Here is an 18,718-nt window from a genome sequence, read left to right on the forward strand (position 1 = left end):
ACTTAGCTCACATTTTTAGCTGAAAAGGGATGAAAAAAATCAAGTGCTTAATAATCTTATAAATTTTAAATGTCTGATTTTAATAAGGCTTATCTTTGTACAGCAGAAGAATTAACTAATACTCTGAGGTTGGAGAATTGTTCTGGTTCTATATTTTGCTGAAAAAATAATTTCTTTCCCCTACTCCCAATACAGGCCTTTCCTCTTCCTAAGCAAAACAAGCAACGTAATTCCCTTGGACTCAGTAACCATTTCAGGAGAGGGATGATTCACTCTTTGGGCAAGAGGGGGGGAAAAAAAAGCTGGCCCACTTCCTTTCCTATTTGACCTCCTTAAAAGGACCTTTATGAAGCTGTTAGTCCAGGCTACTAAAATAGCAGGGAACTATTCTTTATTAAAGCTCAAATGGAGCTGCCAATAGAAACAAGAGAAACTGTTTCCTGAAAACCGAGGGCTTCGTTTTCCACGTCCTGAGCTAAGAACAATAGCTGATAATTGTTTCACTGTTCATATTGTGGCTCTGCCAAGGCCTTTATACAAAGACATGTGAAAGATCTTTTGAGGATAAAGTGTTGTCTTGATGAAAACATGCCTGGTAAATGGCTGAAATCCCATCATTGCCAGCTGGTTCCTGAGACACACACACACACACACACACACACACACACACACACACACCTCCAATGAGATGATTCAGCGATTTAATGTTCCTTAAATTTGGCAACAGACCTCTAGTACACTTCTCTGGGGAAATAAAAGAATATGGATTGAGGAGGCTGGCGGGTTTACAGTAATTGTTTGCTTTGGGCACAAACCCCAGGCATAATCAAATACCAATGTTAGGCCACCATGACTGTGTAATTTGACTTTTAGATAGTTCAGGCTGCAGCTTGCCTGAAAATGATAACAGATCTTGGAAACAGACAGTAGAAGGGAGAAGAGTCAGAAGAGGAAGGGATGACAAAGAAAGGAAGGAAGGGGGAAGAAAGCAAAGAACAAAAAAAACCACAACAGCAAAAACAGAGCTAGGGAGGGGGTGAAGAAGTGAATAGACATTTCCAAAAATCAGGGTCATTTATGCTCTCATGTGAATGAGCACATTCTCAAAGACAAATGAGAAGGGAGAAGTATCTGACATATTGTATCCAGTTCCTTATGAAAACTGCTATTATATATGTTGGAAGATGTCTATGACATTATTAAGTGTTTTTTCCAAGAAGACTGACACAAAGAAAAAACATTTAAGATTTAGACTTTTTTTAAAAGATGAAGTCCTGGTATGTGTGTTTTAGTAATAATATAAATATTGCAATTAATTAAATTTCTACATTTTCACTGATTCCAGGAAGCTCATATCCAGAGTTTCAAACTGAATATTATTTTCACTCCTTCATTTTTTAACTATATCTTGACCTTATTCCTTTCTCTACACAGTTTTGTTTCCTGACCGTGACTTTTTTTGGTTTTGTTTTTTTATATTTGCATAAACTACTTCAAATATTCTATGGAAGAAGGGAGGAAATAAATAATGAAATAAATGAATAGACAGATGATAGATAAATGACCTGAGCAAATCGATACTACAGGTAATATAAATGTAGAGGTCTAATAACAATGAGAGTGTACACCATATGATTCTTGCTACATAATATATAAAACAGACGAAACCAATCTGTAGTGTTATGGGGTACATACAAAGGTGATAAAACTATAAAGATATACAAGAAAGTATGTGCCATGAAAATCAGAATGCTGGTTATCTTTAGTTAGAGAGGAAGTGAACAGTGATGGAAAGGTGTACAAAGAGGTCACCTTGTTCTATTTCTTTACCCGAGTTATTGGTAAAGGGGGGTTCCTTTTGTAATAACTCATATATTTATGTTTTATATTCATATTGTACATTCTTTTCTGTACATGTATATACTCCATGAAAAAGGTTAAAATGATATACAATATATATGTGTCATATATATAACAACCAACTGCTGAAAATAAAAACAAACGTTTGCAAAATTACAAAACGAAGTCTAGGCTTTCTAAAAGCTAAAAAAAGGATTAACTGTTAGAATGAATAATGTCCAAAGTCTGGACATTAAGAACGTTGGAGATATGGGCTGGAATGCAATGGATATTAAAATATCATGGCACTAACTAAATCAATTTAGCCATAAAAAAAACACAGAAAGTATACAAACCATCTTGCAAAATTCATCTTATGGCAGTATTTATTGAGGGTCTGCTTTGTGGCAGGCACTGTTCCAGGCACCAGAAACACAACAGTGGATCAGTGAACAAAACATGTCGGATTGCTCTTCTCCTGAAGCTTACATTCTAGAGTGAGGGTTCAAGAGGGAGGAGACTGGTGACAGCAAGGAAGATAAGTAGATAGAAAGATGCATTCCAGAGGAGAAACAGCTTATGTAAATCCTCAAAAGTGGAAAGAGTTGGGCATATTTGGAAGACCGAAAGGCCCCCGCCCTTGCAGCACCCAGTGGGAAAGGGGGAAATAGTAAGAGAGGATGTCAGAGTAGGAGGGGACGATCATGTTGCAGTTTGCAAGGGTGGGGCGCTTGTGTTCTGAGTGTGATGGGTATTACGCAGGAGGTTGACAGGACCTGGTTTATATTATTCAAAGGTCCTTCTGACTACGTCATAGGCAATAGGTTTCATGGAGGAAATGGGGCAACCGTCAGGAGGCTATGGCATTAGCCAAGTCTAGACAGAATGGTGGCTTGGATTCGATCACTAATGGTGATTGTGGCTATGTTTAAATGTATGTCAGCAGGACTGATTGTGGCCTGAGTCATTGTCTTTTTGCCAGTGCCTTTTACTGAATTGGGGAAACTGGGATAAAAGCAGGTTTGCAGGTACAGGGAACTAAAGGTTTCCATTACAGCCATGAGAAAGATGGCAGTGCTAATTAGACATGCAGGCGAAGATGTCACGTGGGCATGAGTATCAACCTGGAAATCTAACAGAGATTACAGTTGAAGATACAGGGAGTCACAGCCTAAGTACTATATTTAAAGTTTCAGAACTAAATGAGGTCAGTGCAAAAATGCCCAAGACAACGTTCCAGGGTATAGCAATACTTAGAAGTTGAGCAGTGAAGAGCTAACAAGCACAACTAAGGAAGAGTAGACTCAACCTTTTAGAAATTAAGAAATGCATTGAAAATGCATATTCCTTTCAGCATAAGAGGCTAAGGGGCAGACTTAGGGACTCTCCAAGGATTGAGGGGATCAATATCTTGGCCCATTGAAATCCCTTCAGAGCACACCGTGTGCCACAGCATGGTGTGTTCTCAGATCTGACCCTGGGAATGAAAGGTAACCAACAATCAAACTGATTATTTAGTTCTTAGTAAATTCAGATTTGGGGGGTACAGAGTTTACAATGATATACTCTCTACAGAGTTCTACTTATGAAGCTTTTTAAAGACTCTTCCAAGTCGGCCATGACTATCTAGTCTCACAACATCTGGAAGTAGACATTTTTCAAAGTTCTTTATGGCAAGGGTGTGCGTAGAAATTGTACATTCCTTCAAGACCTGGAAGAATGCATAATGACATGTTCTAGAAATGTGTGTCAAATCAATGATCATTTTGATCGCCCCAAAATACAAGATAATATTGTAGCTATTTATAGAGAAACCCTTCAGAAAGAGAACTTTTTATGTTATGAAAATAAAGATTGCTAGAATTATTTATAGGCACATAAAAAACACCTCCCTTCAGGTCTGGTGTTAGCACATGACTGGAAAAGTATGAAATCTAGGTTTGAGTTTAGTGAATAATGCAAAATTTGACTTGATTCATTTCTTATATTTACTTAAAATTCAGTACCTTTTTAAAAATTGCCCATTGCCTTATGAACAGTGTAGTCAAACTCCTTGGATCACCGTCCGTTAGTTCCCTCTGGGCCAGACCATGCAGCGATGTTTCCTCTCCCCTCCACATGCACAGCACACACATGCACTCCTGCCCATCTTGGCAAAAGGTCTCCAGAGCCCACTTTCCATTCACATACGCCACCCCTGTCTTCTCCTCCCGGGCTCCAGCGGCTCTGACTCCCATGACAGTATCAGTATTGGCAGTCTTCACAGGTAGAGGCACTTCACTTCTCCCAGTCCAATTTCCGAGTAACAATGCAGTGATTTCACTAGTCTGGCTGCTTCCTAGCCCCACTTCAAGCCCAACCCTATGAAAAACCTCTGAAGATAAGAAAAGCCAAAGTCCTTTGGCAGCTTTAATTCTTGGTAGCTTGGCTAACTAAAGCCATGGCCACTCACAAAAGGTTCTGTATTCCTTCTAATTCCCTAAATCTGAATATTCTCATCAGCATCATCAGCATCAACAACAAAATCATCTTCATACCAATGTATCACATTTTGACTGTCAATTTTACTATCTATAGAAAACCATGAAGATGAACTGCTCATTGACTACAATTCTTCCCTACTAAATAATACATGTATTTTTTGAACAATAAGCCCAACCTTCTTAGTTTGCAAACAAAATATCAATCAACTTGCCTCTTGGCTGAGATCCCCGATTACCTTTATTTTCCTTCTGCTCTGTCATGGAGATAAATGATTGTGCTTGCTTAGCTTAGTTGAGGACACAGTTTCCCATAGAGCATTTTACAGATGCCATTAGCCAGAAAAAGATTTTAAATGGGTTTACTGGGGCCATTAATTCTAAAACATTTACAGGAACTTTATGACTCTTAAACCCTTTTCCTTCCAAATTGTGGTAGAGACAGAGAAAGTGAAGAAAAGGCTTTGAAAGACCTACATCAACTTATGAAGGATCTAAGATGACTCTTTAGACTATAACTTCACTTGCTTAATCCCGCATAAAAATTAAATTAATATCCTGAATGTGCTGATATTGCTTTAAAGTATCTTGTCCCACTCCCACTAATATGCCTCTGTGAGCTGGTTTCTCCACTATGCATCTTATTAAAACAAAACATTATCCCTTATGAGTGACACTGTCATTAATCCAATCTATATTAAACACTTTAACAAGCAAGAAACAAGTTCAATGATCACATTAGAAACTTAATATGTTTACATAACTTAAATATTGGTATATATTTGTACCAATATTATACATATTAAAAGCTTAAATATTGGTACATATGGTGTTTGTTCAAAACTGTGTTTAGGCATTTAATATGCAGAACTAGCTATTTCACTGTGTTGTCTGGTTTATACTGCAATGAACAATGTGCAGTTTTTATTTTCTTTTCCCCCCTATGTGTTATTTGTTCTGATTATATTATTAAAATGTTATTCTTTGTCTGTTGAATCTAATAATAAAAATTTAGACTTGTAAAAAGAATAGGAGTTGAGTCAACATTCTCTCAGTCTTCTTCCCTTTTAAGTTCTTTCAGTCTATTCATCACTCGTTTTTACTTTCTTGGGTTAAATACTTCTGAGAAAAATCTATGTCTGCCATGTTCAAGAAAGAAAAACAAGCACCAAAACTCATGATACAAAACCCCAAACTGTCCTAAGTGAGGCAACATGGAATTGTGGCACCAAAGTCAACTGACAATTTCCAGCTTGGAAATCACTTTTTGGAAGCAGTGGGCTGCATGGAGATGAAATAGAGATTAGGGAGCTCTTAATGACTGCAGACCAGAGTGCCTGGCACAGGCTGAGTAACAATGGAATACATTACAAGAGGGGGAGAAAGAGGTGACACTTTGACTATAAAAGTCCATCTTGCACAATATTGCCAAAATGGAAGGTGCAGTTTGCCATCCAAACAGCATGATATAAACCAAGCATGTATCAGCATTAGGAGATAGTCAATGTGAGAACGTGGAAGTCTGGCCCATATTCACACTGTGGGGCAAGAAACACCTCTGGGAGCTGTTAAAGGGCCGAGGAGCACTCCCAGCTCCCCAGCAGAAGTGCAGGAGTTCCATTTAATATTCTTGCCTTGAAACAGCAAAGCTCCGTCATGCCTGTTTTTAAATGCACATTTTTAATATTCCATATAATGCTACTCTTTAACAAACTCTTTACTCCCTGCCTCTCTGATGAAGCTTCCCGGGGTCTTTAAAGGGATTGTTAACCCAAGAATGGATCGCACTCTTTCTGCATGAGCAAGTCGAGAGACACTCCATTAAGCCTTCCAGTATTTAATAGAAAGAGTCATCTCACCTCGGAGGAGATGAGCCAGCTGCTCGGTGATGAGCTCGGGAGCCTCCTGGAGAATCTCTTTCACCACGAGGGAGGAGGAAGACTCGCCGAACCCAAGCCCAGCATCGCTCTGCTCAACTGGACTAATGACTTTGACAACAGCCGATTCTAAAGCTTTGTCCTCACTGGAAAGCAAATGGAGGAGAGGAAGAGAAAGAAATATGGCATGTTTTCTGACGTTGGGGAATTATTTAATCTCTTCTCCCACACAAATAACTTCCTCTCAGTAGCCAAAAAATATAAGTAAGTGCATATGACTCAGAAGAACCTTATTCTATGTGTTTTCACATTTCGTGTTAACTAATTATATTCCCCAAGATTCTTAGAGTGCCTTCACACCTTTGCACTCCTTTCTCACTTTGCTACTGGATAATAATAATAATAATAATAATAATTGCTAATATATGTTGAGCTCCCACTATGCGTCAGATACTGTTATAAATACTTTTGAAGTATTATCACATTTTATACTATAAAATGACCCTATTAAGTGAATTTTATTAAAATTTGCACTTTACAAATGGGGAGACAGGTATGAAGAGGTTAAGAAATTTGTCCAAGGTTAGAAAGCCTGTAAGTAGACTGGCTTGTATTTAGACTCTGATAATCTGGTTCCAAAGTTTGCACATCCAGCCATAGTGCTGGAGAAAAAATACTATGGGCTTATTTACTTCTGAAGAAAAATCTGGATAAAACTAACTTTATTCTCTCTTGTGCCAAAGCCAAATGAGTAGCAGTGAAGGAAATGAAGAGCTCTATTTTTGGAAAGCAATCTATTTCATACACTATCTCAAAGCCAGAGTTCACAACTTCAGTCTCAAAACAAGCAAAATTTTTCAATTTTAATTGGTAACAAAACTCTTCTGAAGATTTCAACTGATACATATTTTTTATAGCTCAGTCCTTTGGTTTTTTCCAACTATTTTTTTTATATCTACTTGCATTTATTGTCTGAAAGGTTAACATAAATTTAGTAAAGCATGTGATCGTTCTGAATATCGATAAATGAAGTTAGTCAAATAACCTACCAATAACTCTCAGCCAATTATCAATGACTGATAAATATTAGTCAAAAAAGAATTTTGTGTTTCAAACACCATAGGAAATTATTCTGAAAACTGTTTATAACTGCATACCTAACATTACAATATATTCATAACTAAATATGCTTTCTAAAAAAGGTTTAAAAATTAGATATTGTACATGCTTTTATTTTATGTATACTAAAGTCAATATCCACTGGTTAATGTCATCAATAATTAGCAAACTGGCAAAGTATGCAAAAAAAAATCCTAATATCTAAAACCACTCAGATGTTTAACTGTGATTTTTCATTCAGTAGCACTAGAGAGCTTATCAAAGGGCATCTTTGTGTTGGGTTGTAAGGTCCTTGAGTAATTTGTCTTATTACTCTTTATGCACCTTTAGATTCTTGTGCTAGTTAGCAATTTTTAAGTACTTACTGAAGGAGGAAGAAAACCCAAGTTTTCATCCAAACTCCTCTATTAACTGCATGTGGTACCTTGGGTAGGTCATTTGCAAAAATAGATGAAAAGGTTTTTGCCCATGAAATAGAGAGTTCAAATTACATGAACTTTAAAAAAAAATCTATCCTGCTCTTAGAGTATAATAATGCTATGAGTGATGAGCCAATGATCAAATGACTTTCATAGCCCATCTACATAAATTTCCATTTCACTACTGAGATTTTTTTCTTAAGAACCTTTCAGTTTTATTTAGTGTTTAATTTCTATTTTTATTACCCATCTTCAGCATCAATACCCACAAGAGTTGCCTTGCCACAACAAGTGTTTGAAGTGGTTTAAAATTATAATTTTGGTCAATTTTACAAGAACTTTCCACTCAAAGATGTCATATATTTGAAATGCAAAAGTAAAAACAGAAAATTGGCGCAGCCCAGATTTTGCCATAAAGAAGAAAAAATATTTCCTTTCCTCTGAATGTCCTCTGCCTTTTACATTTCCCTGAACCACAAAAGTCGTGAACAAGGTGATACTTTGCCCAGAAGAGCCTTCCTGAAAAGACCAGACCTCCAGAGCCTCACCTCGCCAGCACGTTGCTGCCAATGAGTGTTATAGATAACTTTCCTTCATCATTCAGCTGATGCAGATTAATTTCATCTCGGAATATGTGGGATGTCTCAGAGATGTTTAGCTCTTCCAGAATAAACCTTGTCTCAGTGAAGTAGCTGAACTCAGTCCTGGGTATGTTCAGCACCGGCAAACAGAGAACCCCGGGGGGGCTGACCTACAGAGAAAGAAGTTCATATTCTGACAACAGCAGAAGGAAGGAATGCATCTACATTCTCTCGATCTGAGTTCCATCAGTAAAGGGTACAAAGGTCCTTTGGCCTCATTAAGCCATTTGACATTCATAACCAACTTTACCTGAGCCCCATTAGCAGAGCTTTATCCATGGGTAAGAGGCCCCTAATGTTTCTCACTCTACATGAAACTTCTCACGCCTTATTTAAAATATTTTGTCTCACTTCAACCCCTCCATAAATTAAAAAAAAATTGTATGCATTCTGCTCTTCAGGGAAAATAAATTCACATCTCTTAATGGAAAGAGCAGAAAATTAGGATGACTGAAATAGGGCAGGTGAGGACTGTGGTGACACAGAAAGCCATGCATGTCCCATCTCTATGGGATGCCTGTCACTCAGCTCCAGCCCATTGTTTACCTACAAAAAATCCAGGCCCAGGATAGATAAGTCCTTCGATTACTCAAGAAAAGTTGAAAATCTATAGTTTGAGGTGTTATCTGTGATGTTTAATTGTTACAATTAATTTTTTTAATAAAAATATTAAATAGACAAAGGAGAAAAGAGGCCACATATCTCTTTCTTTTCATCTATTTGTTTTATCTATCACAACTACTTTTCCCACTCCTTTTGTTGGATGTCATCTCATTCAAAACATTATAGTTATTGTTGTTGATATAACTAGTATATGATTTCCTTAAGAATCCATGCCACTATCAGTCTAAAAGTCAGTCGGGTTCAGTCAATTCTATGTTCTTGAGACAGGCATTTTTTTCTAGGAACAAAAAATTTAGTTAATAAGATCAGTGTTTAATATGCTTGCCTTGTCACAGGCACCCTTATCTCCTCATACCAATTAATCTCCCTTGTAAGGTTCAACAAAATTTAAGATAAAAAAATTTTTTAAAGATAAATTTGCTATAAAGACTGTATGTAGAGATCAGGGTACCTGACCCAGCATTTTGGTCAGCTGCTGCCCTAAACCCGTTCTTGCCACCACAGCTCATTCTGGAAGACTGGGTTTCATGTGAATTAAATCACTTAGATTGGCTATGCATAACCTAAGAGTCAAGGATCCAAATAAAATGGGAATAAAAAGCTAATGTACTCCATAAAATTCAAAATTGTGTGAAATTGGAAATAGCATCAAAATACTCAAATGTACCTTTTTCGGCTTTGAGGTAATGCATTACCGTAGGCTAATGAATTTTACGAAATGGAAAATTTAAAACAACTTATTGAAAGGCCTTTTTCACCTTTAGAGGCATATTATAGACTTTACAGAGTACAAAGATTTTCACTCAGGGGAGATTATCACCAACTGAGAATGTCCTGTTGTACATAGTCAGGGCTAAAAGGCAACAACAATATAGATGTAACATGTAATATCTCTGTTACTGAAAGTTTCAGCCAATGAGCTCTGTCCTTCATGTAGTGTTCATGCAGGTTATTCTGCACATATTTTCTACTCCCAAGGGAAAGACTATCCAAAAGGGATGATAAAGGAAAACAAGGCATCCTGACTTTTACTTTTGTTAGTTCTCTGAAATTTTATACAACCAACCAACTATTATAAAACATTTTTTCTTTTCAATTTGAAAACATTGATCATATTGAAATAATGTTGTATGAATAGGCTCAGTAAGAAATAACCATAACAATGCCTAACATATAGTAGGTGATCAATAAATAGTTATTGATTAATGGATCATAATGCATTATTCTCTGCAACAATAAACCAGAACATGAAAACTTTAATAGGTTTCTTATATTCCCAGAAAATGTGTGTTCTTAAAATTTACATCACAATTCAAATTAAAAAGCATAATTTTCTTTCCCCTCACCTTGTCTAGAAAGTAAGCATATGTGAAGGCAGAAATGAGAGAATCCAAGTCACACGACTTATGTCCAATAACCACATGGACCTTCTCCAAGCGCTTGCTTCGATTCTGAAACAAATTCAAAAAGAACATCACAATTTAACATGCAATAGATCAATATAAACAGGACATTTTCCCATCTTTTTTTTTAAAGTATGGCCTTAGCTACACTCATACACGATTGCAGAAAATCATAAATTTATCATGAAGGTTTGACACCAAGACATAAAATTGCACAACATGGCTAACATTCAGAAGTGCTCATTCAAATTTTAGTAAATTGTCAGGAACAGACAATTGTTGGTTCACAACCTTGGGAGCTTCCCCAGATAAAATGTGAAACTGGCCCTCATACACAGAGAGCAAAGAGAGACCAAAGAAAGAGGCAGGCCACTCCAGCTTGTAGGTGGCAGTTTAATGAGCGAGGGAACTTACAAAGCTTGTCATGAGTGGCCACAAGACAAGTAGATCTCTGCACCCTCCTGCCAGAATATTAGACGTTTATATAGAGGCTCCCACATGGGTTCAGTCATGTAGGGACTCAACAAGAACATTACTATCTCAAGACTGCACCCTTGTAAAAGGTTCCCACTGTGGGAACGGTGGGCAGAACATACATTGTGGGGCAGGAGAGGGCATGAGAGGCCTCTGATTGCCTGGGTCTGACTCACAGGTCAACCAGTAGTTATGTCCTACCTTCTCCAACCAAAAATGTGGTTTTATTACGATTATTCACAATCTAGCTCATATGAACTATAACTCTGAGTCATAATTTTTTAGTAAAAGATTACTGTATTTTGGTCTAAAGAACAATTCCACAGTATTTCATATCATTTTCTTATATAAAATGTTCTTCTTAATTTGACAACGTGCCTTTTTCATACACATCCCTGGCATGCAACACAAACTTCGGTAGGAATTTACTTTTTTTATGCCACATTTGGGGGATAGGATATGTTCTCTCTGCATTATACTCTATAATTTAGCAAATAAAAGTTGCAGCACTTTCCCTTCCTGTCTCCAGAGAAAGGAATATGATTAGTATCATTCCCCTAAAAATACAAATCAGTTGCTGTTTAAAAAATGTATAAAATCCCCTCTCTGGAAAAGAAGATATATGCTTATCTTTCCTAGTTAACTCCATAGTTACTTAATGTTACTTTATAGAGGGCTGACCTCCTTTTGAATAGCTAGGTTTGAAATGCCAAAGAACTAACCACTTCTGGAAAGTGTCACAACAAAACTGTCCAATAACGATAATTATAACCTAACTTGACATCTTTATAGAATGACAGAGATGACACACATGTATATTTCCCTCACTTTCATCTTTTGTTTTAACTTCTGTTTTAGGGCTTACTAGAAAGCTAACTCAATTGTAATACTGCTCAAAGAGATTGCATAAAAAATTACCCTGCTCAGCACTATTGCAATAAAAAAGACTTACTTATTCCCTTATCTACAGAACAAAGATAAAGTGTTCTTTAGTAATTTACCAGGTATTTTACAAATGAATCTATAAATCTGTTAGTATTGGTATGGAACTATTGGTGTCAGAGTTGGAACAAGTTATTAAACAATCAGGTTAGCCCAAGGAACATAATAAAGTAAATCTTGAAGGAAGCTGAGTTACAGAGTCTACCAATATAGAGAATGACAGCAGGATCAATATTACAGATGAGTCATGCAATATGTAATATTGCTCAATTAAAATAATCACATTTAAAAATATATTGAAGTATTCATCTTTAGTAAAACAACATGATTTAAAAGTATGATATAAACTCTCTGAAGATAATTACAACTCTCTCCCCCATCTCCATCAGCTCTAGCTCCCATATTTTCCTCTCCCAACTTCCTTCCCTTAATCTCGCAGATTTACAGCTGGCTCGTTTGGCTGAGCAGCCTTTGAGGGTTCTGTTCTAGGCCCAGTTCTTACTCCCAAAGCTGGACTGCTTCCCCTGTGCAAGACTATCAGATATTCTAAAGACATCCAAAGAAATTCAGGTAAATGGAATTACACTCCATTACAATACAAACAAATGCATTAGGAAATCATATTACTGTAGAATACTGTTCTTCCGAGAAGCTCAAAGGTCTCAGTAGACATTACCTCATTTCTCCTCCCAGATCTTGTAAGGCAGATTAACAACACTTTGTATAGGTCAATGGAGTCTGTGATGTGGCCAAGATTGTTCCCAGAACCCGTGACCCAGTTCAGTGAGCCCTGTCGCTGCCCTGCACCAACCACTCTATAATGCCATAACAAGTTCAGAGTCTACAAAATGAATGAGCATGGAGAAGATGTTAAATATGCATTCTGAATACAGCAAGGCTTCAGACATTTATTCTACCAAGATTATGTTGAAGCTGACTTATCTGCTCTCTAATCTAGGTTCGCTAATTCGTAGGCACAGCTCTGTGTTCAACACTCTACTTGCATAAAAGAAGACATGGGGGGGCGCAGATAAGAAGACTTATGTATCAATTCATTTCCAAGTACAAACCAATTACTACTCAGAAAAAGAAATGAGCTAAATAGAACTATAAACACAGAGCACCTTGGACCAATACTCAGGAATCTTCTAAGATTGTGATTTAGTTGTCCTTCATTGGAAGAGAAATAAAGTACATACCATCTTGTAGGCCAGGCTATAGAAGATCCTGGTGCAAAACTAGGAGGGTTCTTTTTGGTGCCTCATGCCTGTCTTTTCATGCTCTCTCCTTTCTCCTCTGACTTCCCTTCTTCCCACACCTCAAGTTCCCTCACAGTTATGGCATCTTCTCCTGCCATTCGCTCATGTCTGCCATCTGCAGCAAATTTCCAGGCTCCAACTCTCTCTTCCCCTCACCACCCTCCTACACCAAAATTACCATCCTGGTGCCCATGCTATCAGGGTTATATCTGCTTTACCACTAACAGTTCCAATGGAGAGACCATGCCAATGAGTACCCCTGGGTTAATGAGTTACTCACCAAGGTAACCTACTTTTATTCTAAGGAGCCCTTCCCGGGATTACACCACAATCCCAAAATATGACCAGAAATTTCACGTAGGCTGGGAATGTTGGACCAAACAGAAGGGACATCACAGCTAGAAAGTACCTTTGGTGCCTGCCAATAAGCCTTAAAAGTGGTAGGCTCGACCTCAAAAAGTCTCAGATGTCCTACCAAAAACCACTGATAAGCTATAATTAGAGGGTGGCACAAGGTAGAGATAACAGTAACCAGACTCAGACTGACTCCTGCCTGCTTGTAGGAATAGACCATGACATTAGTTGTGTAGACTCACCCAATGGGTAAGTTCAAGGAATGTGCAAGATTTGGCTCTTCAACCTGGGGATCAAGAACCAGAGAATACCGACCCACTTTCAAGCTTCCCACCACAAACGACCTTGGCAGTGTGAACAGAACAAGCACAGGGGTCGAGGCAGAAAAGTCTGGGGACTGATTTCAAGTGTCCGGGGAGGAGAATAGGGCAGTGATGGTGAACCTTTTGAGCTCAGCGTGTCAGCATTTTGAAAAACCCTAACTTAACTCTGGTGCCATGTCACATATTCAAATTTTTTGATATTTGCAACCATAGTAAAACAAAGACTTATATTTTTGATATTTATTTTATATATTTAAATGCCATTTAACAAAGAAAAGTCAACCAAAAAAATGAGTTCACGTGTCACCCCTGACACGCGTGTCACAGGTTCGCCATCACTGGAATAGGGGGTCCTTGCAGTGCTGGGTCTACTCTGTGGCAATGGCCCCACCTGCAGACACGGTAAAACTGGTCAACAGAACTCAGAGGAGATTCCTGACCACAATGACAGTCTGCATCTCTCGCAGCAGGTCTGGGGGGCCCTCCACAGACTCACAGATGTTCACTCTTAATATCTATGTCCCTTGATACAGCTCATATTAGGGTTAGGGTTATTCACAAACAGACAAATTGTGTCCAAGGAAACATGACATATGACAAGTTTATCAATTCAGTGAATTATTGCCATTCACCTAATAAAAAGCAGTTTGTGTCAGGCACAGTAATAAGCCTTCGGGATATAGTAGTGAACCAAACAGACAAAAATCCCAGCCCATATGACACTTGTATTTAGTGCAAGGAGATTATGAACCAAATAATTAGATAATGATAAGTGGAGGAGAATGGGTGTGCTGAGATGAGGTACATTTGAGAAGGTGAGAGCAAAATAAAAGCCTGAAGTGAACTGGGACCTAAGGATACCTCAGGCAAAGGGAATAGCAAGTGCAAAGGCCCTGAGGTAACAGTATGCCAGCATGTTCAACAAATAACTACTGCCCAGTGTATATATTTTCTTAATGTGACCCTGTAAACTCTTAGCCCAGAGTAAATAGATCTGGAAAGTAAACACTCATTCCCTAGACCAGTGGTTGGCAAACTGCGGCCCCTTGAGTGTGGCTCTTACACAAAATACCACGTGCAGGCGCGCATGTACAGTGTGATTGAAACTTCGTGGCCACACTCAAGGGGCCAAAGAGCCGCATGTGGCTCGCGAGACACAGTTTGCCGACCATTGCCCTAGACTCAGGCACACCAAGAACCAAGGAGGACTCATTGCTAATGCCTAAAAACAGCACTGTGCAAGACCAAAACAATGGAATGCTGGTAATGGGTTGAAATAGATACTACTATACTGCTTTGTCATACACATTTCCAAATAGATGGACAGAATCTTTTCATAATCAACGTGTAAAAGAAAATATATTGAACATGCCAGTATTCCCAATCATTACTTTAATATGCTTTCAAAATGTAATTCTATACATCACTAAAAGTAGACTTCTTAACGAAGTTTACCCTTATCTCTTTTTAAAAGCCAGCACAATGCCTAAGCATTCGGATTCAATGGCCCATTAAGGGAAACTGCGCTTCTCAGGCAAAAGCACTTTCAAACACACCCACAGAAAACAGAATTGATTAGAAGGAGGGCTTCCGGAAGGCTGCTGAAAGCTTAGGCTTTTGAAAGCTTTTTCATAACTCCACCCTCGAGAAATAAAGCTCCTCCCACCTATAACTTTCCACATCTAAAATGCCACAATAAACCTTTAATCAACAAGTCCTTGCAATACAGCTATATGTGATCTCTTCATACCTATCCTCCCTAAATCCTTTTCTTAAAACCTTATGAAAATTTTTTCAAAAATAACTTATTGAAAATTATTTTGTATTAAAAACATGTAGACAAAACTCACAGAAGTTGGCTAATCTCCTTCCTCACATATTAAATCAGGACACATTTCTTAGTCCCTACCCTTAACCAGCAAATGAAGAAGCGAGAGAAAAGAAAGTCTCTTGAATTTATTGGATGATACCTCCAATCATCTCAGGCATAGCAAAGAGTTGGCAGTTGAACTAGTGCTTCCTTAATGACTTAGTAACTCCAAGTCAACGAAGGGAATCCTTCCTACAGGCTGGCTGTGGGTGGTACAGAAAAGAGCCCACTTCCTCCCCAGGAGACCCCATGCACCTGTGGCTGCCATGATTCTAAGTTAGAAGACTCAGAGGTCTGGCAGGAGGAAACTACCGTGCTGCTTGTACCCCTGAAAGTCCTGACTCCACCAGGAAAGCCAGGTGGGAGGGGATGCCTAAGGAGCCACAGTGCAATGAGCAGCAAGGACTAAGGGAGCTGTGGAGATGCCCAGAGCAACCTGGTCCTCCAAAGGCAATAACCAAAGCCCTTTGACCAGCTCTGCCAGATACGAATGAAGTCACATCCTTTGTTCATTTGGTAAACAAACGATGCACCTCTTGATAGTGGCTTTGAGTTTAAAATGATTTCTAGAATTGAACTCCTGAAATTCTCCATAATCTTATTATTACCTGGAGAAAGGTTGGGACCCAGAGAGAGAGAAACCTGGAGGGAATAACATGGCATCAACCATAAGTTTTAAAAAACAACAACAACAACAACAAAGAAGGAAATGCTTATTACTCGGTACAAGGTCTCTAGGATACAGGGATTTCCCCCACCAATTGGAACCTTTGTATTTCATTCTTTATTTTTCTTTATTTCTCTGGTAAGAAAATAAATACATGCCATTAGAGTAAGTCAGACACAACAACATTAAGAAAACAATGACAACTACTTTGTTAGCATATTGTTGATTATTTCACATTTTTTCACATTTATATTTATGCACATATATTAACACACATACTTCACAAAAATTGGCTGCTTCTATTCCTACTCTTTAGAAAGTTCCTTTTATTTTCACTTATCAAATCACTATGGATCTTTTTCTATGACCCAAACTCCTGCATTCTATCTGGCTTAATGGTAACTATTATATGGATACATGTCTGTGTATTAGAGGGTGGGAGCTGGGAGTTGTGGACAGGGCGGGGGGTATCCTATATAATAAAGAGCTAATATGCAAATGGTCATCACGCCCTCATACCATCACACCGTAACAGCTCAGACACTCAACACTGGGGAGAGAGGAATGAGGGCCAGCCAGGCTGCGGCCCGGGAGAGGGACAAGCTGCCCACCCCGCAGCCCCGCAGTCCCGGACACCAGTGGCTTGGGCTGGGGCCGGGACAGGGACAAGCCACCCGCCACATGGTCCTGGGTGCCAGCGGCTGCACCTGCATCTGTGGCCCAGGAGAGGGACAAGCCGCCTGCCCCCACAGTCCGGGCATCCACCGAGGGGTCCCAGATTAAAGAGGGTGCAGGCCGGGCTGAGAGGACCCCCACTTCCCCCCATGCGTGAATTTCATGCACTGGGCCTCTAGTGTACATATACATATACAATTTCTGGAATCAGCATAGGTGCCTTGTTCCTTCTTGCAGGCAAGTCTCCATGATACTGACAAATAGGAAACTCTAGCCCACTGGCCACCTAATCCAGTTCTATTCTAATGGTTAATTATTAAACAATCATAAGTGACCTGGAGGCCACTTTGAGAGCTGTAAAAGCAGAAACATTTACCAGAATCTACAAATTCAGGACATAGACATTTTATATTTAATTTTCTCATAAATGTCTTAATTTAGTTGGTGATGTAATAGATGACTATAAACCACCAAAATAGGAAAAGGCAAAAAGCTTTCAATAAGACCCAAATGATTTTATGGTAGTTTAATTGTCTCACTGATTATAAAAGTAAACCTACTCAATTCAGATAGGTATATATTGCCTATAACCTCTTCCCTCACTGCCCTCCCAACCAATCCCAACAATACTCCCCCTCAGCCTTTTCTTTGCCACGCTGGAGAATGCCCCTTTTTAAGATTTCTCATTTGGGAAAAATGGGGGATACGAGTCAGTATGAACAAAGTCAATGTATACCTCTCAGTTCATGTGCACCTGTATCATTTTCTGTATCGTCAAATGCAAGAAACCATCATGGGTAGGTGATGAGGAACCAAAAGGTAAACCCAAGTGTTGCCTGAGGCGCTTCTTGGTTCCCAATCTGAGTCCCCAGTTCCCTTGAGGTCAGGCTTCTTTCAGCTGGAGTATTGGACACTGACTCGACCGCCCTTTTGCCTTTTCAGCTGAATCTGCTCTTCTACAACCCATTTGCTGCCCATCTTGAAAGCAGAGTGTTTTCAAAAGGAGTGACCTCATACTAGTATATGGTTGCTCTACACCTTCTCGATCGTAATAATGATTTGGGCCAACGCTGTTCTTTTACTTACAGCACTTACTTTGTTTTTAAGGTTCTCTTTCTAACATTACCCTCAAAGGACAACTTTTGGGGAGCAGCACCATTATTTTCCCTCCACAGCTTCCAATATAAACGGTGGTCCTCCCAAATCCGTAGCTTTCCGGAAAGGCCCTCTAGGGACTGTTCTTCATAGATTCCTAAGATATGCGCATATTCCAACCATTCCGCTGTTGGGGGAAATGAGTCCTTACATGTATTACCAACTGGGTAGGGCTCTTCAATCTCCCATTCAAGTACTATTTCCTTCTAGCCTGTGCACATGTCCCATCCCAGGAGTTTGTCCTTTGTGGTTTTACAGGTCTTTATAATCTCTCAAACGTTCCCTTTTCAAACTTGAGCTATAGTCTTTTTCGTCTGGCTTTATACGAATGCAAACCCAGGTCCACAAGGCTTTCTGCTGCCTCTTCTAAACGTCCACTGTCTGTGCCTCTTTACTGTGCTTGCTATGGACTGAATTGTGTGCCACCAAAATTCATGTCACAGCCCTAACTCCCCATGTGATGGTATTTGGAAATGGGGTCTTTGGCAAATAATTAGGTTTAGATGAAGGCATGAGGGTGGGGCATGAGGGTGGGGCCCTCAAGACACGGTTAGTGCTCTTATAAGAAGACATGCCGGATAGCTTGCACTCTTTCTC

The 18,718-nt window shown here is 39.0% G+C and overlaps 1 protein-coding gene across 1 annotated transcript in view; it reads right to left on the reverse strand.

The window, feature by feature from the left end:
* The window catches only part of PRUNE2 (prune homolog 2 (Drosophila)), a 206,077-nt gene that overhangs the window by 151,558 nt on the left and 35,801 nt on the right, over positions 1-18,718 (reverse strand). Inside the window, exons 2-4 of the mRNA XM_015567374.1 lie at positions 10,346-10,450; positions 8,283-8,485; positions 6,179-6,342 (exon numbers count right to left, since the gene is read on the reverse strand). Of these exons, the coding sequence (XP_015422860.1) occupies positions 6,179-6,342; positions 8,283-8,485; positions 10,346-10,450 (472 nt within the window). The remainder of the gene's footprint in view (positions 1-6,178; positions 6,343-8,282; positions 8,486-10,345; positions 10,451-18,718) is intronic.

Source organism: Myotis davidii, unplaced genomic scaffold, assembly GCF_000327345.1.
Source record: "Myotis davidii unplaced genomic scaffold, ASM32734v1 scaffold98, whole genome shotgun sequence".
Taxonomy (NCBI): domain Eukaryota; kingdom Metazoa; phylum Chordata; class Mammalia; order Chiroptera; family Vespertilionidae; genus Myotis; species Myotis davidii.